The 20,747-nt window shown below is 41.7% G+C and overlaps 1 protein-coding gene across 1 annotated transcript in view; it reads left to right on the forward strand.

Moving 5' to 3' along the window:
• LOC116938705 (transmembrane protein 198-like) overlaps positions 1 to 19,541 on the forward strand; it is a 33,526-nt gene extending 13,985 nt beyond the window's left edge. The window contains exons 2-5 of the mRNA XM_032946197.2: positions 3,548 to 3,875; positions 5,416 to 5,997; positions 6,391 to 6,548; positions 16,728 to 19,541. Coding sequence (XP_032802088.1) covers positions 3,671 to 3,875; positions 5,416 to 5,997; positions 6,391 to 6,548; positions 16,728 to 16,886 — 1,104 coding nt within the window. The 5' untranslated portion in view covers positions 3,548 to 3,670 and the 3' untranslated portion in view covers positions 16,887 to 19,541. The remainder of the gene's footprint in view (positions 1 to 3,547; positions 3,876 to 5,415; positions 5,998 to 6,390; positions 6,549 to 16,727) is intronic.
• Positions 19,542 to 20,747: the final 1,206 nt, after the last annotated feature.

Here is a 20,747-nt window from a genome sequence, read left to right on the forward strand (position 1 = left end):
GTTTCAGGGTTATGACAGGTCGGTGATGTGCAAAGAATCACTGCTTTTTGGCTGTGGGTTTTTGCTTATGCAACCAGAGCGAGTCGCACTGTGCATTAGGTACGGGATGTTCATGCTGGCCAGCCTCGTCTCGAAGCACCATCAGTTCGCAGTGGGATTGCATTCGTTTGTTTGCTATTGATCGCATTTGAAAACTTGTCTACGTTTTCATTGAAACAAAATACATGCGATCACCCTGCTGGGAAATAAGAAGAGACAAAAAAGAACATTCTAACATTATGGAGTCATAGATAGTAAGAAATATATAATTAAATGCCCTTCTTCAAAATCCCATTCGTCAATATCGACAAAGTGACACGAGTTTTTAAACAGCCGGGGCTTGCCACGTCTGCTCATCCCTGTGGTGTGACCACTCACAAGGAGAGTCTCCCCCATCCCTCCACCCTGCTGAGATGCGACGAGGGGTTTGTTTATTATGGGAGAGGATGCTCAGGGGCGAGCAACGTGTACACAACGGCAATAACGACGACACAGAGGCGAATGCCGAACTAAATGCTGTTTTCTGCGTAGAGAACACAACAAAAATCTATTTCCTTGAATGCCATACGTTCTTGGATGAATAATACCACACGGGATCGTGTCTGTTACAAAAATAAAGAGGATGTATTATTGCAGTAACATAACTGCATGCGAAATAAAAGAGCGGCCTTCCCCGTTCCGCAGAGACTCGAGGGGAAACATAGCAGGTGTCACTTCCTCTGAACCCGGTGAAAATTGTCGACTTTAATCATTGTACCTCATTAGCATAGTCACACTTTCGATAAACAAAATTATTAAAAATGTTTAACTAAATTACAACACGCGTCTTTTTTTCCTGCTCCCGACACGGTTGTAACACGACAAATAAATGATTTCACACGCAAAAGTCACACCTATTAACATTCATCAGCAAAAGGAAGCTCTGAATTGAATTGCTGTTTATCGAAAAATATGAAGTCCATATATTTTAAAAGCAACGATGTGCCCAAGCTCCAGTGAGCAATGGGCAGCACTTATCAACAAATAGCAGTCCTTGGAAATTGTATTTTCCAATGGAAAGGTCCTGTTTGTGAACCTTCCTTTGTTTTGTGTAGGTAATCACCGTTGCGTTTACCTGCTGTTAATCGTTTCACAGACTCCCCGCCCCACCACAGGGATGATGGATTTTAAGTCACACGATTAGACACATTGCTGCTCTACCAACTGAGCAATGTCCCAAATTCCACTATAACGAGTAGCTTATAATCCGAGCGATATTCACTTGTATATAACAATAATCTATTTACCGAGTTAATTATTTGTCTACTTTCACCCTCTAATCACCGAAAACTACTCAAATACTGTAGTACTGAAATGTGCGGAGTAAGACAATAATGGAAGATGCTTTCAGTGATTAACAATACTGTTTTTCAAGAGATATTGGGCCAATTCTTTGTTCAGTATACTCGAGGCTTCATTTGCCACTGAATATCTCCCAAGCCGCTGGTAGATGGGATGCATGTGACGAGTAGCCATAGCAAGTGGCACATTGCGTTTCGGTGGTGTGGTAACATATTCCGGATCGCCGATCCGAGACAGATTAGTGGAGTGTATCTGAATGGAGAAAACTTACATATATGATGAGATGACGCTCAGAAATTCACACATATAGGTCAAAGATCGTATAGCCATCTCCTGGCATATTATTCAGGTTCATGCTCATGTACAGCCAGGCGCAGTTCGTCCACTAGGGGCGTTGGGGCACCAAATTATTTTCTAATGAAAATACTTCTCTATACATTGTTTTGTTGTTTTTACATTTTTTTAATATAATGATTCTTTCAACGTGAATTGCCTAATGAAGATAACATTTTAAGTTGTTCATATTAGAAACCGCTGCAACACCATTTGTGCCTCGGGGAGGTCTCGGTGCGGCTGTGAAGGCGTCTGAGTGAGAGATGTCCCTTCTTCATTCGTTGCGATGAGCTTCTAGCATTGTAGCCACGCCGTTCGAGACCCATTCAGGGCGGTGAAAAAGGCGCCCGTGGCTGTAGTGAGACGATGTCACGAGACGAGGTTGCGCTGTGCAAATAGAGCAACCCACGGTCTACACGCTGCAGGAGGAAACAACAGCAATGACGATGGCAGCAGGTGCTGCGAACGAAGAATTAGCAACAAACACTGTGGAGTCATATTTTTTTGGTTCTTTCGGTAAAGTCACGAAGATAGCATTTTTTGTTATAAATGTTTTTTTGTTAATTTAGTTTTTTTTTTACATTTATTTTTCTATCAACGTGACTTCACAGAATTAACCAAAGAATAGGAATACTGTGGAGTCACTCCTAAATATTCAATTTGAAAGGATGACTATGCAGGAGCAGTTGAATGTCAAGCAACTGGGCCATTTTTGTGTAGGCGGGTGTACGACGGTGTGTGGCTGATGTTGTTCAGTACGCGGTGTCTTGGTTGCCTTGGCTAATTTGTTGAGTCGTGTCAGCTGATCTTTAATTGTTCTTTAGGCTTTTGGCGTTGTCAAAGGGGTCGTGTAGTGTGGACTTGATGGTCATGGGGACAGCATTTAAGTGATTCTAGATTTGAAGTTTTCGTGACTGCAAGGACCCATACTCTTTGGTTCTTTCGGTAAAGTCACGTAGGTAAAAAATAAATAAAACAAAATTGAAAACAACTAAATGTGATGATTCTTTTTTTACCTACGTGACTTTACCGAAAGAACCAAAGAGTAAGCATTTAAATGCTTTGTTGATTTGTTTCATATTGTTTCTACATGTCTGCCGTTGGTAGATTAGACAGTTATTTCACATTCACGGGAAGGCCAATAACATGACGAGGAGCTTTTTCTTAATTAGAAAACCATATTTTCAGAGGTCACTCATAACAGCCCATCTAGTAGAAATGTGACAAGCCGCCACTGTGTGTAGAGCCCTTTTTTGTCAATCTACCCTGCCCAGCGCTTGTTGGTGAAGTCAGAGAGCATAGATGGCGGAGCATAGAAGTACAGTACAGCGATATATATTTCTGTACTGCCCTCTGCCAACCAGGCAGCCCCTAAAGCCCCTGCAGCCCTGTGCCAACCATTGTGCAGTGATAACCCTTCCAAGCACTATTCGGACTCAGACCTGCTTAGCTTCTGAGGTATGGCACATTCATATAATAATTTAATATTTATAATGCACTTATCCAGGAAAGCCACACTAAGTCATAGGACTCATTTTCATGAGGGTTCTGTATTAGGTTGTCTTTTATTTTAAGATGTTTTCAGCCAAGGGGGCAAAACTCTCGATATTTACAGATAGATACGGATGGCGATTAGTCCACTCGCTGTACTGGCTTATCTTGGCGAGCCACGGTATGGCACCTCGATCGCTACAGGAAGGGAGTTTCACAACATTTGTGCGATTCACCAACCCTCGCATCCAGTGCTGGATTACAGGCGTGCACCACCACCGCCTGGCTATTAATTTGGTTTTGGGCGAGTCTCACATCTGTGCTGATGCACGCTACCCTGCAGGCCTATTGTGGACCACGCCTGTGCCCGTGCTTTGCCCGTGCTAAGCCCTGCGGCATGATGACGACGTAAAAGGGAGCCACAGCGAGGTCACAAGCAGACCGCCCCGTCCCCCGTTCCGCCACCATGACCTCCCCGGCCACCATCGATGCTGCCGCTGCCACCTCAGCCCCGACACCGACTCCTGCGGCGAGGCCCTATGGCCTGGACTGGGTGCCGGAGGGTGGCGTGTGGAGCGACTGCAAGGACGAGATCGAGCGCTCGTACACTGTGGTGCCCACGGCCATCTGCGGCACATGCTGCGTCTTCGGCATCGTCTACTGCTTCTTCGGTGAGATGTGGCTGAGGTCGGGGTCGCCCATCCACGATCGGTCTTGCTTTAGTCTTTGGTGGGGTAGCAATGGTCAAGCCCTTATTACACCGGCGTAAGACTCGGGTTACAGTTTACTGCTCGGGGCAAAATGTAAAAAATGGAGCAAAGTTAACACTCACTCCTTGCATGGAAAGCAGGAGACATGTTCTCTTTGAAATGTTGTAAGCTATCCATGAAATGTGCTCATTAAGAATAATGCCCATGGATATACAGTAGCCTGCACAAACAACGCTGCAGAGTAGGTTGAGTTTAGAATGAGTGTAACATTTGAGAACCACACACATCCCCATCTAAGCCCTCTTGCCCACAGAGCATCGATTTGTATTTTTATCAGTATTGCTGAACACAGGCCGAAAGGCCTGAAATACCAAGTGGCCAGCAACAAACAGCATTATTAAAGGTGTAATATTTAAGCAAGGTTATTGAATTGAGCAAAGTTATACAATTTTTGCAAAACATGGAGGGAAAGCCAGAAATAGAACCTGCAGTATGGCGGTTGAACACGGTGTAGACGAGACAAAACCGTCTGGTAGACCGCGTCTTCAAAACGGGTGGAGGAGTCAATGGGTTAAGTTCATGGGAATCGTAACCATGGTAGTAGCGACAGCAGAGTGATGAGGAGGCGACTGGTCGCCTGTGAGCGACTGACCAAAGTGAATCGGTGATTTCTGCATCATCAAACTGACTGCTCTATGGGTAAAGACAAGTAACAATATGATTACATATAATTGTAATGTCTTGTATTAAAGCACAAGTTGTGATGGGTCACACAACTTTCATACCGTCCAAGTATTCACCTTTAGCTTCATATGCACATTTGAGAATGCTTATTGTGTTCATTGCCACTTCAAGAACCCAATCTCTTGCTAGAATATCCTCCTCCAAAGTATAGCTCTTAAAGTATTTGCCATCATATTAACATAGGTACACACAGGGCCAGATTAAGGTTATGAGGGACCTAAGGCTAATAGGAGGGAAGGGCATAAGTATGTATGTTGTATTACAAATTGCACAAAAAAAATATCCAACATTAATTTACCGATGTAAAATTGACAAATGTATTCTACCAAGGTAAATTCATCAAACATAAATCACTCACTACACTAATTTATTGAAACAAACAACACATTTTTTTCCTAGCATTAGCTATGAAAAAGTCATGGATGATGTCATGGTAACTCAAAGGCAAAATATCCGATGGGTGTGCGATCGGCGCTCAGCTCTTACTTCAATATGGAATGGAGGGCCTTAAGGAGGATCTACAAAATATGAGACTAGTGGTAAATCGGGCTCTAAGTACACACATAGGTACATCAAAGACAGACTTAGGTAACCAAGAGGTAACAGGACATTTTGGACACCAACTATTCATGTTAAGGCAGCATACACTGGCTACTGCTGTGACTGTGTATTAATCACTCTTCAGCAGCTTGTAACTGTACCAAGAATGGTCCAGCAAAAGACGTCTTTCCCTGCGCCTGCTATCTCTCTCATGCAGGTTACCGCTGCATCAAGGCAGTGATGTTCCTGACAGGCCTCATGTTCGGCTCCGTCGTCATCTTCCTGTTGTGCCACAAGGAGCGTGTGCTGGACACAGAACTGACGCTCGAGGCCAGTGCGGGCATCGGCCTGGCCATCGGCCTGCTCTGCGGCCTCGTGACTATGCTAGTTCGCACAGTCGGCCTCTTCACCACGGGCCTCCTGCTGGGCCTGCTGCTGGCCGCCACGACCCTTGTGGCCATAGAGCCCTACTACCGGCCGCCCACCGCCTGGGTGCCGCTGGGCGCGCTTGTGGGCTCGGGGATGCTCTTCGCAGTGCTCACGCTGCAGTGGCCCAAGCCCTTCGTAGTCCTCTCCACGTCAGCGTTCGGAGCGGCCGTTGTGACCGCCGCTGTCGACTACTTTGTGGAGATGTTCGCACTTGTGCGCTACGCCTCCGACAGGCTGCGCTCGCCCAACAGCGCTAGCGCGACATTCTGCTGGTACAGCTGGGCCGTGCTGTCCGTGTGGCCCACGCTCGGCCTGCTGGGCATCCTCGTGCAGTGGAAGGTGACGGCCGAGAGGCCCAACCATGCCGAAGGTATGACGGTGATGACAACAGTGGTGACATGCTCTTTCTTGGAGAATGGATTGAAAGCATTGGCCGCAATTCAAAGATAACCTTACATCCTGAAATAACAATCATAACTTGCATGCTCCCATATTATCACTGCTGAATGGCATTCAAGGGTGCAATAAAAATCTGATCATGGTCATTGCCATTGCTGCCACCACGTCTTGTCATCTCTTTCTCCCTCGAGATTTCATCATGGTTTCAGTTGACATCCAACATCCAAAATTCACCTGACTGTATACCACCATATATTTTTCCTTTGTCATCATCATCCTCTGGCTGCACGAGTAAATTTGTTCACGACGGCTGCAAAATCCATGGTGACATCTTATCTTGCCATGTGCTTGGACGGTGGTGCAGTGATAATCAGGCACCGGCAAAAGCGCGTGCAGATGATGCGGATCCGACAGCAGAAGCAGCAACAGCACGTGGGCAAGCGGCAGCGCGTCCCCCCTGAGGGCATTTACCGCCGCAAGCCCTGCCCCGTGCGCCGCTTCACAGGAGATGTGCTGCCTCCGGTATGACCTGCATCAGCACTTCACAGTGACCGCTGTGCACTCCACCACACCCCTGCACGGTGCAGAAAATGCAGGGCTACCGAGTTGTGGGGTACTCCTGTAGTAGTCCTGCCATTGTTGCGAAAACTTGGCGAGGCTGAATAACGGGACCACAAGTTTAAACAAAGGGTGAGTGAGCGGCGGTGCCTCTGAGGGCCACCCATGTGGTCATTGACTTCGTTCTGTGGCCTGGATGCTGGGCACGTAACGATTAATTGATCAATCTTTTCAGGTAAGAATATATTGAAATGTTCACGGTGCATGCATTCAATTGTAAGAATCAATTATTTATGATTTGCGAAAATGACATGCAAATGGCATGCTGTTACATTTGGGCTAATGGAGCAAACAAACTTGTACAAATGAGATAGGGAAAATGAAACAGTATTCACAAGACAAACGTAAATTGCTTTTCAAGTAAAATTGTGACCAAATTGTGATCAAATCTCGACATGCCTACTAGATGCCAAAAACACCTGCTTACATTCACAAACATTGAACCAATCGCACAAAGCAAACGTGGCAAATATAATAAGGGATTAAAGAAGATGTATTAACTGCAGAATATAATGTTTCGTATTTTCTACAGAGAATATGGTGACACTGAATGCATGGGTTGTAAAGGATTATATGTAAAACCTGTACATTCTATAAAGAGGCTTGCATTTGGGAACGTACACATGATGGTGTTACTGGACAATTCACTGGTTTGGATTAAATAGGGATTATTTTTTTAATAATATTTTCATATATATATATCGCCCCAAGGCAGACAGAGGCCTAGGGTTTGTATTTCGTGTCCAAAAACATTCAAAACAACCGTAATGGTGGCCAGGTAATTCATGGGACTGAGCCAGGAACTGGCACAGTTGTGTTTCTGGCTTAAAATTTGGGTTCAACCACCTGTGATGAAACAAGGTTCTTGCGTGTCATGAGTTGGTGGTTTGAGCCAGTCACCAATGACTGCACACATGATTTCTGTTGTAGATATACTCCTTTAAAATGTTTTTGGAAAACAACGGTTTTATTTTAAAGTGCACTCATAAGTTTAAAATAACTTTTTATAGCCGTCACCAGCTGATCAGAATGTTATTTAACATTTGTAACTATAACATAAAACCATGGGGCGCTCCTTGAATAGTTTTATGCATAATGAGTTGCTTTAGAATTTTAGAGTTTGATAAAAGTGTATTTGCATGATAGAATGTATGTATAAGCGATTTCCAATCATTTTTAGTAGAAGGGAAAATGTTCATAATGATGTCATTTGCGATGAAGTGTAGAACATTTACAAGTGTTTTGAGTATAATTATTAATTCCGTATTAGCAGCTTTCTACTCATATCCGTGTTGAACTGCTTTTATTAAGAACAGTTGACTGCAAAGTGATCCAAAGTATACATAAACCCATTTGTTTTCTCAACTTCCTATGGCAACTTCTATTATTGGTCAGAGTACATTAGTCGAAGGGAAGATAAGTACATAAATGACATGTACATGTAATTACTATATATCGATAATGCAATCGATGTTTGCTTTATCCGATAATATAATAAAAGCGTGGAAGATTTGGTTCAAATTATGTTGAAGCTATTTGTAAAGTATTTGTAATTATTTCAGCTATTGTTTATGCATTTGTTAATGTTCCTATCATAACCAAGTCGACATGTGCGTTTCAATTGCTTCAAATACTTATTACTTATGTTCTGAAGTTTTAACTTTTGATTAGTAAAATTTGCTCGTCGAGATTTGCAGATGAATGGTGAACTTTGTATTAGAATTTAAGACTAGGCTTTTTATTATGTATACATAAAATTCCATATCACGCATATTCTACGTTGCCTGGGACCTTACACCTTACCTTTTTCTAGTGATATCAGATACCACTCCCTTCATATTGTGAGCCTTTAGTTGACAAAGGAACGCTACAAGCCCATTTCATATTATACTTAGTTCCAACTCCTCAAAAGCTAAATATTCCAATTTTAGCATGGAATAGTTTTGATGATTCTAAACGTGCTACTAACACATAGAGGCATCTAAACCAACAATGTACCATCATGAGATTGGTAAGAGCAAATAGAGATAGCCCTGCTATATAATGTCATGCTATTGACTACCATGTGTTTATAATCATCTTTAGCTATTCTTGGTCATCGATTAGGATAATAGTGATATTAAAGGAGCGCCCCACGGTTTTATTTTTTATTTACAAATGTAAAATAATATTCTGATCAGCTGGTGACGGCTGAAAAAAAGTATTTTTTTACTTTTGAGTGCACTTTAAAATAAAGCCGTTGTTTAAAAAAAAAAGTTTTTAAGGAGTTTATTTTTCAATTTTTTGTCTTAATTTTAACAATGATTTTTTCACAAGGAATATTGTTTGATACCTTTTAGAAATCCTTGCAAAAAATAGACTCAGTCTAAGACTAAGTCTACTTATTTTGTGGACCTTACCTTTTATAGTGCGATCCGAGAGTACTGTTCTTAACTGGATACATTGCCTTGATGTTGTTTGCAGTGTACTCAACCATATTTGTGTGTATAAGATCTTGAGACACAAATCGAGTTTCTTAAACTTGGTTGATGATTTTAATGTCATCAATTTTTGGTAACGCTTCATTATATCATGGTGTCTTTCCGGTTAGTTTTAGTTTGTCCAAATCTTAAATTGGAAGTCCATCCAGCGAGCGAACACAACTTAAGGCAACATATGTGTGACCTGCTTCTAAGAGCTTTGATCCCAAGTACACGACTGCATGATCCACTGTACAGCCTTGCATTTTGTGCAGTGTCGATGGCCATGATAGAATTAGTGGCAGCTTTCTTCGTTCAGCTATACCATAGCCACGAGTAGCAGGGAACTGAACTGATTTCAGGCTTGATTCGGTGTGTGTCGTTCTGGCCAAAGTCTATTGCAACGATTTCGGGTATTTGTCTTTCGTGCAATTGCACGACTAGGAATAGGGCAAGTGATTTTTAGGATATATCCAACAGCACCATTTACAAGTCCTTTCGAGACATCAATGTTGGATCTTAACATGACTTTGGCTCCTATAAATATTAGCAATTCACGTGGTAAGCCTACAGTCTTATTGATGTCCTTTGGAATGATTGTGTTTATTTCGATATTTTCAACATTTCTTGCGGCATCCTCTAATTGATCTTGTGCTGTTGTTGTGTACATAGGGGTCTTAAGAGCCCTGAAGTATTGAAGCACTGCTTCATTATGAGCATTAACTTGATTCTTCGTTGGATAGATTCGCACAGCTTTATCTATGGCAAACTCTCCAATTGGTTGTTGAAGACGTCTGCTTTCCAATACTGCGGAATGCTCAGCTCTCATTTTTCCAACTCGCAGTGCATTCAATGCAGTGATGAACGTATTATCAACTTGCTGTCTCATATTTGCTTTAAGCTCGCACAGTGTGAATCATCTCCATCGATGAGTGGCTGGTTGTAGATGTTCTGGCTGACCATATATAGGAGTGACAGTTGTGTTATTCGGTCTAACTGGAGGAAGCTCCATCAAATCGCCAAAGAACAGGACATTGATACCACCGAAAAATTGATCATACTTATTCTTCAGCTGTCGAAGACGCATATCAATCATGCATAGCATCTGATATGAGACCATTGAAATGTCATCGATGATGATGCATTCAATGTCCTTCCATTGTAGTCGCGTGGTTCTTAAGTAATGTCGGGTTAATGGTAACATGGTAGCGCTTCAACCATCTCTTTGAACAGGCAATTTGAATGTGGAATGATGAGTTGTGCCACCGATAAGGCGCGCAGCGACTTCAATTAATGCACAGACTATGACAGCTTTCTTTGCAAAAGCAACGATTGATTTGATATTTCAACAATTTCAGTAGGAATGTTTCGGCCACTCCAGCTCGACCAGTGATGAAGACTCTTAAGTGTTCACGAGTCTTCACTCTCAGGGTCTTCATGCAAATGTATGTTAATGATTTTTGCGACCATTCGAACCATTTCCTGTGGTCCTACATTCATTGCTGTATGTGCCGATTGGAATTGTTTTCCATCCATTGGCACATCTGCCACCTCTTCTTCTTCATCTTCCATTTGAACTGGTACAGCTTCTTCGAGATTGTTGAGCGCATGAACTTGATGTAATGCGTTCTCCAGTTGTCCGTCGCGTTCACGATGCACTCGCACGTGGTCACTCAGCTGTTTGAGCTGTTGTTCATTTGCCAGAAATGCGTCATTTGCAGTATCAAATGCTTGCAATAGCTCTTGTTAACTTCTGTATGATTTAGAGCTTTCGTGACCGCAGGGATTCATATTCTTGGTTCTTTCGGTAAAGTCACGTAGAAGGGAAATAATAAAATAATAGAAATAAAACAATGAAATTCTCACGACGTTTCGATTGCAACACAAGCATATCATCATCAGGTGTGAAAACCACAGCAAGAAAATTTTCTTGCTGTGGATTTATTTTATGATTTCCTTTCTACGTGACTTTACCGAAAGAACCAAGAATATAACTTCTATATGTCTTCTTTGGTTCTTTCGGTAAAGTCACGTAGAATGAGAATAAAATAATAAATTGATAAAATAAAATATTTTAAAATAAAAAATTTTATCAATTTATTATTTTATTCTCATTCTACGTGACTTTACCGAAAGAACCAAAGAAGATGAATCATTGCAGTCATGAAAGCTTTAAATCGAAACTTCTATATGGTTTGCATTGAACCAGAGGGCTAGAATAGTAGTTTTCATGATCTGTTGCAACCCCAAGTTATGGCACTCTAGCAACTGCTGGAACAGTTCTTTTCAGCATTTGTGTTCTATCAGTGAGCGTGATGATCTCTCTTCCTCTTGCAGGGTTTTCTACCTCTTCATATCCATCTTAATCGATATTAACTTGAATATCGTCTTGTGCTTTTGCGTCATGTTCTAACAACTTTGCAAACTCTACCAAGCACATATCTTGATATTGGAAAGGACGCTTTTCATGTCGTTCAAAGATGTTGGCACAACATCCAGATGCCTGACCTTGTTCATTGAATTCTGCATGGCTGCCCGCGTTTTCGAGTATTGAGGAAGACACATTTTCTTGAACTCGCTCGAAGTTTGAGATGACATAATCGGAATACACATTCACTAGCTCAAACCTCGCGCTCCTTCATTATTCTCATGCAGATCTTGAACAGTTTGCGCGACACATCATTTTCTTCAAGTCGAATTTTCTGTATTGCTTGTCTAATTCCTGGGGAAAGCTCTGTAGGTTCAGATTTTGCAATGTACTTTGCAATGTAGTACGCGATTGACTCATTTGATCCACATGGCTGGATGTCCATATTCCTTTGCAGAGGTTGAGTAGTGTAGGATTATAATTGTTCATCCATCAGTCTTCGTATCTTCGCTTCAGCATGCATATTTGACCACCATTGCTAATGAAGTCATCAGATGTTTTAAGAGACGATGCGGGTTTCAGCACAAACTTGTCGTGGCAATCTGAAGCAGCACGCTATTGATGAGTCGTCATCATTCTCCTTGCTTGTGTTTGTTTGGTGGTGAACTTGACACTTTTTCACAAGCTCATATCGCTCAGAAGTCTCGTCTGGTTATTTTTGCTGTGCACATTTAATCAATTTTATTGATTCCCTCAGGTGTATTGAATGAGGGATGATCTTCTATCCACACGAGCATGTCTACGTAGATGTGGACCTCCACGTTTTTGGAACTCAATTCGCCACCAGCAATCCTTCAATCGACCACCAAAACACTTCATGATTATTTGTCAAGAATTTCATCAGTGCGTTAAATCGTATCATCAAGTGTCGGGTCACTATGACAGGATACTGTTCGATCAATCGTTGTGTGGCCTATATGTTGAGTTCATTTGGATCTTCATCGGGTCTTTCATCAGCTATTAAGAGTGCCTTGCGCATATCAAGCCAATTCAAATCATCGCAACTGAATGTCCCGAAGTATGTTGGTGGTCCTATTGAACGTATTTGTCCGATAAATTCATTCAGCACTGTTTGCCAATATGCAGCTGATCCTCGAAGATTCTTAAGCTAGAGGTGAAGATCTTCTACTCTACCATATTGTCCTTGAACCTTCTTTCCACAAGTTGAGATGTTAGATTGGATGTGATAATACTCGAACATTGATTGTGCGTAGAAGAGGTCGTCGTTGCGTTGAAATGGTGTATCACTACCCACAATTCTGAATTGAAAGTAGTCCAATGGAGTGATTCTTACTTCTTTGAGTCCATTGCTTCCTTTTGGGAAGAGGTAGAACCATGCAAACTTTTCAACTTTCAAATCATGTGCTTTGTTGGCAATGTTGTTGGTAGTTTTAGGCCTTATTTCGTGAGTATTATCACAGACTTCGTATTCATCCTCCACATTTGGCTGATCACAATCTATGGAAGCCATGACTGATGTTTGTACAGGTACTGATTCCACTTGTGCTGCCATAGTTTCTTGCATTGCCTCTCGCAGATGTGGTGATGAATCTTCTTCTTCTCGTATTCCTGGATTGACAATGTCATTTTTCGGATGAACATCTATGAAGTTGATGGTGAATTGAACATTTCTTGATCCTGTTGATCGTCTGCAGATTCGTTCAAGTTCTTCAATTGTGTCGCACTCAATTATGCATGCTCTGCCATTGCCTGCCAGTGCACCTTTCTGACCACATGAATGTGAATCAGTGAAGTAGTATTTGTCATCGTAATGCATCATTTCTAGTGATTTCGATCCTGTTATTAGTACGCCAGCCTGATGATTTGTGAACAAATCATTAAATGCATCGCCCATTGTGATTCCTTGTGAATCGTCTTCATTGACTGAGTCTTGTAGACTTCCAACGAGTAGTGTTTCCTCATCAGGGGCTATTGAGAATGAGTTGTTGAACATAATGAATTCGTTTCTTATGGCATCAAAATGTTTGACTTCCAGATATCCGTTAGCTATCATTGGATATCCTAGATTCGCAAGTTTGGCCAATCGAATGGTTCCATACATTCCATCACCTGCAATCAAGTTCACATTCAATGTGTTTGTGGTCCATATGCTTGGTGGCAGTATAGCAGCTCTTACAATATTTGCCAACACCATTGCACAACATTGAACACCTGCATTGGCCCATGTAAACACATCTTCATTTGCTTGATGCCATGCAGCGCAAACAAATCTCGATCTTTCATTGATTGGCATGTCAGCATTTGCAGGTCCTTTGCGGCTGATTTTGCCCCACTGGTTGTTGCGCAGGAATAGCAATTGAATGTACATCAGCGATGTTTGCTTCTTCATTGATTGTTACATCCCGATAAAGTGGATTGTTTCGAATTAGCCAGTTAAGTGCATTGTAAACCTGTTCACGATGTATAGAGAATGCACGTGTGATGTTGAGATTTTCAAGATGTTCTGTGATGACAACCGTTCCAGTATTAGCCATTGCTCGTGGAAGTGTGTCACTAACTTCAAAGATGTCCATAGCAAAGAGCACTGCTTGTCCACGGAAGCCATATTGACCAAATACTCGTGTGAATTTGATGATGTTCACAAAAGGTAACACATTCCTGCGGAGGGAGCTGGTAGGAACGTTGGGTTGCTCGGTCAATGGCCAGGATCAACGGCGGCACCACGTGGTGTATTTCGCAAATATGCCCGACTGTGAGGGCGGGCACAAGCCGGCGTGAGTAGGTTAAACGTTGAGTTTTATAAGGGTACCACGGGGTGACCAGCCCCTTCCCACCCAGCCCCTCCCCACCCTGCCCACCTAGCCCCTCCCCACCCAGCCCCACCCTCCCCATCCAGCCCCTTCCCACCCAGCCCCTCCCTCCCCACCCAACCCCTCCCCTCTCCACCCAGCCCCACCCCTCCCATTTTTGGATGCACGACGGTCGGACACAATAATCCCCTGTGGGCTGGTGTAACCAGGAGGTTCCTACCAGTATAACTCTTGATAATAGACGTTGTTCTGGCTGTGGTAAGACTCAAATCACATCTAGAATTTCACCGGGATCCAAATTATTCCTGTGAGCTTTTGGCGGTGCAGCTCTATTGTTACTGCTGATGTGTGGCTTGCAACGTGAACACATTTGCAATGTTTGCTTTGATGACAATTCGGTTGGTAGATAGTGCAAAGCATTTTCATTACCTCGTACTCTGTAAATACTATTTGGATAGCAGCGTTTGGTGCAGACTTCACAGATTTGATTTCAGAATGTATTGAAAAGGGCAACACTCAACCGATTTGTCCACCACAACCAGCTTAATTTTGAAATGGAAAAAACATCAAAGAACCAAGAATATGAATCCCTGCAGTCACGAAAGCTTTAAATCAAAAATCAATATAAATGTTAAAAATTCGCTTTAAATGGGGTTAGTGCAAAAATGACGTCACGGACCCTCTCAATGTATTGTCCCATTGGATGCACTACATAATAAACTTTTGTAAAGTTAAGCAAAGCATTGAATGTGACTGTTGACCTTACATAAGAAAAAATACAAGAAATAGTACAAAAAAATGTTCCAGGCGAGCTTCGAACTCGACTCCTACGTTGGTATTAATATATTTTTTTCACAAAACGTGTTCGCAAAGCACTCGTCGAATTAGGTTTCCATACAAAATATTAAATGCGTTAAACGAGCCAAGGAAATGATTAATTGATGGCGATTTTGACACAGGCATGCATTGTCACCGGAACTGAGTACTGTGCAAAATTAGGGATTGATTGGACAACGGGAAGTGGACGAAATGTAGATTACAAGGTTTGACCACAACACAGCTTTCAAGTTAGATAAAACCGTGAAAAATGTAGTTATTACCTTAATTTGGCAAAAAATCTTCCTCTGATAATTAAAAAGTTTAATTACCATGTGATGAATGCATCCATAGCAGGGCACATAGGACATTGCAATGTCCCTATTATGAATAACAGGTCATTTGAATTACTCAGAAGCATTTCTGTAATATGATATGATATTCCGTGGGCCATGCTCTAACTGAATTCACATAAATAAATTTGCTCATGGCATGACACCAAACGCAAAATTGAAATAAAACCATGGAAAATGCATTTTTTTAACAAAAAAACTAATGTATATAATCTGTTGCTGCTCCCTCGCTGATGCTATGACTGCAAACTCATGCCCACCACTTCCCCACTCCCTTGTGGCATAAGGGGTATAAAAAGTGCTTTTTGTTTTCCCATTGATGCCATTGGACTTTGGTTTTAGCTGCAAGCGCAACTCTCCAGATGTCTCCTATCTTTACTGCTCCTTGTGGCCCATTCGGTCAATGTTAGGCCAGCCCTGGAGGGGCCATGGGTTGCTGGACGCTCTTATGAAAATGGGACGTATTGCGAGAGTAATAACAAAGCTATTAGGCTTGAGTTTTAAAGTCGATTTTCCAGAAGTATTGTTCAACTCTTAATGTCCTTACAACCCAAAGTGTAAATTGTACAAATTTGCAGCAGGATTGTATATACCACGAAAATGTTCATTCTCAGCTGAGAGAATCTATGCAGGCTGAGTACAGTTTAAAGGACATATTTGGATTGCCAGTAAGATTAGCCATGTAGCCCAGGGGTATACTCCGTCTTGGCACAAACATGAAAATGATGCAATAATATTCTGCCACTGCTTACAATTCCTGCATATGCAGCCTGTCATGTTTCATGGACGCTCACTTAAAACACAGTTGATCTGTCTGGTGTCCGAATAGCACTGATATCCTTTGGGCTTACAGTTTCTTAATTACATTTAATACGTCTAATTAAAATGCGTACACAAAATGCACGCCTGTGCACATTAGTGTGTGAGATGCAATAACACTAAGATGATTTAAATGAACGAGGGGGGGGGGGGTGGGGTGTTTTCTTCACTAAGAATAATTGGTGACAGATGTGAGAGAGGTGAGAGAAAAGATGTCAGCCTTCGCATTCCTAAGATCCTTGTGGACAAGACAAATTATAAGACCGCACAATGTGGCAGTGCATTAAGAAGGCTTTCTTACAAAACACCGTGGGAACACGTGGTTCTGTGGCGAGGTGAGCACTGCCCATCCGTGCCGGGCTACGGCAGTTGACGCAAGGTCCCTGTCTGCCCCCATGGGCCCCCCCCCCCCCCCCCCACGCGCGCGCGTCTCTCAGAGCTACATCCAGAGCCTACGCGAGCGGCAGCACGAGGCGTCGATGAGCAGCCTGAGCGGAGCTGCGGCGGGGCCCCACACCACTGTCGACGTGGAGTACGACTGCGGCTCCATGGTGCCGCTCACTGCCCCCATGAGCAGCTCCGCGGTGCGGGCGTGACGCCCGCCGACCAAGTGGAGGCGCAGAACCGCGCACGAGCAAGGGGGGGCAGCGTCGCACGCATTCAAGCACGACCGAGTCCACCGCAGCAATATGCAACGCATGCCGCACAGAGGCTTTGCTTTAGCTGTGCCGCCGACGCCGAACATCAGCATTCGGTCAACAGCATAACAACGGCTGCCCTTGTGCAACACTGCTGTACTTACAGGGGTGCTGATATTGGCAGGCAGAGATGTCATATTCGGCGACGCGCGATGCTCGCTAGCATAGAAGTGGACGAAAATACTGCATATGTACCTATTTGACAGTGTTTTTTTTTTGGAGAATTTGACACTTATTAATGGGGATACAAAAGGGGAAAATTATTCCCTTATGCATACAGGGCTTCAAAAGCATTTATATACAGAATTTACAACTGTATCAGTATCAACTTATAAATATGTATGCAGTACGTACAATACATGTACATACAAATATCGTCTACGGGGAGTCTCTAGAGCTCCCTCTAGGAGAGGCCCTTCTGCCAGCAGTGGGGTGAGCAAGTAGTTGCAGGGCTGTACCTTTACAATTTACATTCAACCTATACGTACGACTATCCATAGGCACATTCACATAATGGGGCAGGGAAAACGTTGGAGGCAACATGCAAATCCTGCACACATCTACAGATGCTGTACTTAATTTTCCTTTGTAATTACCCCAAATATCAATGCATTTATTAATCCTATTATGAGAACAAAATCGGGAGCTATAAAATACGCCAAACATGATGTCACTGTGACCCAATGCTCGAAAACATTTTGGCTAGTTCTCACATCGTATGATGTGTGCGCGCGTGTGTATTTACAGAAGGCAAACTACTATAAAGACAATACACACATCTTCTTGGTTCTTTCGGTAATAAAAGATGTGTATTTTATTATTTCCCTTCTACGTGACTTTACCGAAAGAACCAAGAAGATGAATCCCTGCAGTCACGAACGCTTTAAATCGAAAAATACAATACACATTAAAAATGGGATGAAGTCATTTGTGGACACCCGAATAAAAGCACGGGCAGACGTCACGAGTAAAATGTACGTCCATCCCTACACCACAGTTTAGTGTACACAGTCCATTCTTTTTTAATTATTATAACATCCATGTTGGAAGAAAGCATAGACTGGCCATTTGCAACTCTCAACTGTCTTGCATGATGAAAATAATTCAACTCAATTTTTAGACTATATATTGTTCACATGTACATTTAATTCTCCAAATTGTTTCATCACACATGCAGCGTCATTGCATATTATAGTTATTTGTGTTAAAAACCTTGTTTTTAAACTGCAAATTCATATATATACACACAACATACATAGTGATACACACACACCGGAAATGAGTTAAGTTCTCGCTTTAAATCAACTACGCTGTTTTTCCTGCCAAGGCAGGCTAAAACAGCTGCATAAAGCACCATGCCCGAACTAAAGATACAAATTAGAACGTGTCTCAGTGACACATTGTCTGTGAACGTGCAGCAACATTCCCTCCCACACTGTCACAATTGGGCAGTGATACTGTGGAATTCTAGCTTTAAAAAAAACCTTCTATAGGTGCACATCAAAATGACACAGCGGCTTTTGCTATATATGGCTTAAAATAAAATGTGCACTGAAATCACACACGCACATTATCACAAGTTCAATTTGCAACTTCAGTTTTTGGCATCAATTGAAATGTGCTGTATAGAAATGGAAATAACTTGTCGATAAGATTGTATGTGTTACAAAAACACTGGTACACCATAAGTTAAGTACTGCATTGTTATAAATGACCCTAAACCGACGTAGATGAAGTGAGAATTAGAGATTTTTTTTTGCCATAAAAAATGAAAATGTGAAAAAAAGCTTCAACCCATTTAATGGTAACATGATTTTCTTTTGCTGTTAAATGCTTTTAGTTTCTGTGCTTGTAAATTATGAGTCGCAAAACAGCAACATAAGACGATTTTAAACAAACATAGTATTAATAACAATACGTTTATTCCCTTAGAGTTCTCATGAGTATTGTGTTTTTGTCTATTTAATAACTTTCATTATTTCCTAGCACATGCACCAATACACTTTAAACGCTCCACACTCAGCACCCACGTGCTGTATTTTAGTACCGGAGGTTGTATGTAACAACTTGCATATATGGATACATTTATTTTAAAACGTTGATGATTGCCATATTTTTTGCAGCCCACACAAGATGGATAGCGCTTTAAATGCTTGCCACATTATGTGAGAACACTTGGTTTGCACACACTTTAATTTATGACTGTTGTGTGAGTGTCCTTAATTTTGTATGTGTTCGTTGTGTTGTATATGACTTGTGATGATTAAAGTCCTTTGACCTGCTTTATATAAATTTGCTGAATGACCTTGAAGGTTTTTTTAAATTCTTGACATTTAATTGAAACTACTGTGCGAGGTTGCTCTCTCAATTATTTATTTGCAGATGTGAAATTTAATTGTTGTAAATATAATAATGATGATATGTGTATAGTTGCCTCTACGGTATGTTATTTATTTAAGTTAAGACACGCGGCCGCAATGCAAGTCTATATTTTATCACCCTTGCAATAACACGTAACATTTCTTGTGAAAATAAAACCCGAAGTTTTAACAAGTGTCCTCCTTTCAACTTGTTTTGTACATGTTATACACACAGGGTCAGATGAAAACAAACACAAACTAAAATTGTAAATATGCCTAGAATTTGTGAATACCATATATGAGTGATCAAAACATTTTCAAATGGTGGTGTTAAAAATGTCCATTATCAAATACGAGTAGACATTCTGATTTTATTATTTATAAATTCTCTATTCCACAATTTCCCATCGACAATGCATATACAGTACTGTACTATTATCCCAGCATTGAATTTCTGTCTTCAATTCATAAAAATGTCTTAAATTCTATGGTCTGTAGGGTATGACATTTCCCATGAGTATACCGTATTTGGTGGTGGCTAGACATACACCTGCAATTCAACAATGCATGGGCTAATATCATCAATCCCTTCTCTATGGGATAGAGTGTTGCCCCTGTGCATGCACGAGTTTCTCAGTGCTCCGATTTCTTCCCAAGCGTATAAAACACCCACTAGCTGAAAACATCTACATTTATTAGAGGACTGCAGAGCAATGTTTAGCACCGCCTCATCGCCTGGCAGCATTCCCAGCTTGTCTGTGCATCCTCAGCGATTGTGAAATGTTGTTTTACATGGACAACGCGATGTACAATTATTAGAGTTTTTTTATGACATTACATTGAGACACTGAAAAGAGTTGCAATGCAAATGTGCCTGTGGTGCGGGTTCCTAATCTGGCAAATTGTTTGGTGAGACCGCGAAAATAACAAAAGCTCAACACATTTGTCAACACCACTGCTTTAAGAGGGACAACATAGCGCAATAGGCGACATTTCTGGCAATGTGCCTTCTTCATAGCACATAGTTCCATTTATTTGGTATAGCCCTGTGAGCCATTCGGCTCTTGAATCGGGTGCAACCGCAACAAACAAAAAAAACAAAAACATGAACAAGAAAACATCTTAAAGTGACTTTGTGACTGCAAACAGAAAATCCAGGAAAAAACATCAAAATATTCCTGAAATAGCACCGTACACCAACGCTGTGTGCAAAAATCCCAGTGGGATGCAAGTCAAACAACAACAACCACAAGACAACTAAGATTAAGGCCATCAGTCTAACTCCGTACTACAATAAACAAAAACATGGCCAAACCAAAAAAACTTTTCGAAATCACCAAAATAAAGCCATAAATGCAATGTAACAGTGATCATAGGGACTGTGACCGAATTTTTAACA

This window comes from Petromyzon marinus, chromosome 4 (genome assembly GCF_048934315.1).
Source record: "Petromyzon marinus isolate PM22_M1 ecotype Great Lakes invasive population chromosome 4, UKy_Petmar_22M1.pri1.0, whole genome shotgun sequence".
Classification (NCBI taxonomy): Eukaryota; Metazoa; Chordata; class Hyperoartia; order Petromyzontiformes; family Petromyzontidae; genus Petromyzon; species Petromyzon marinus.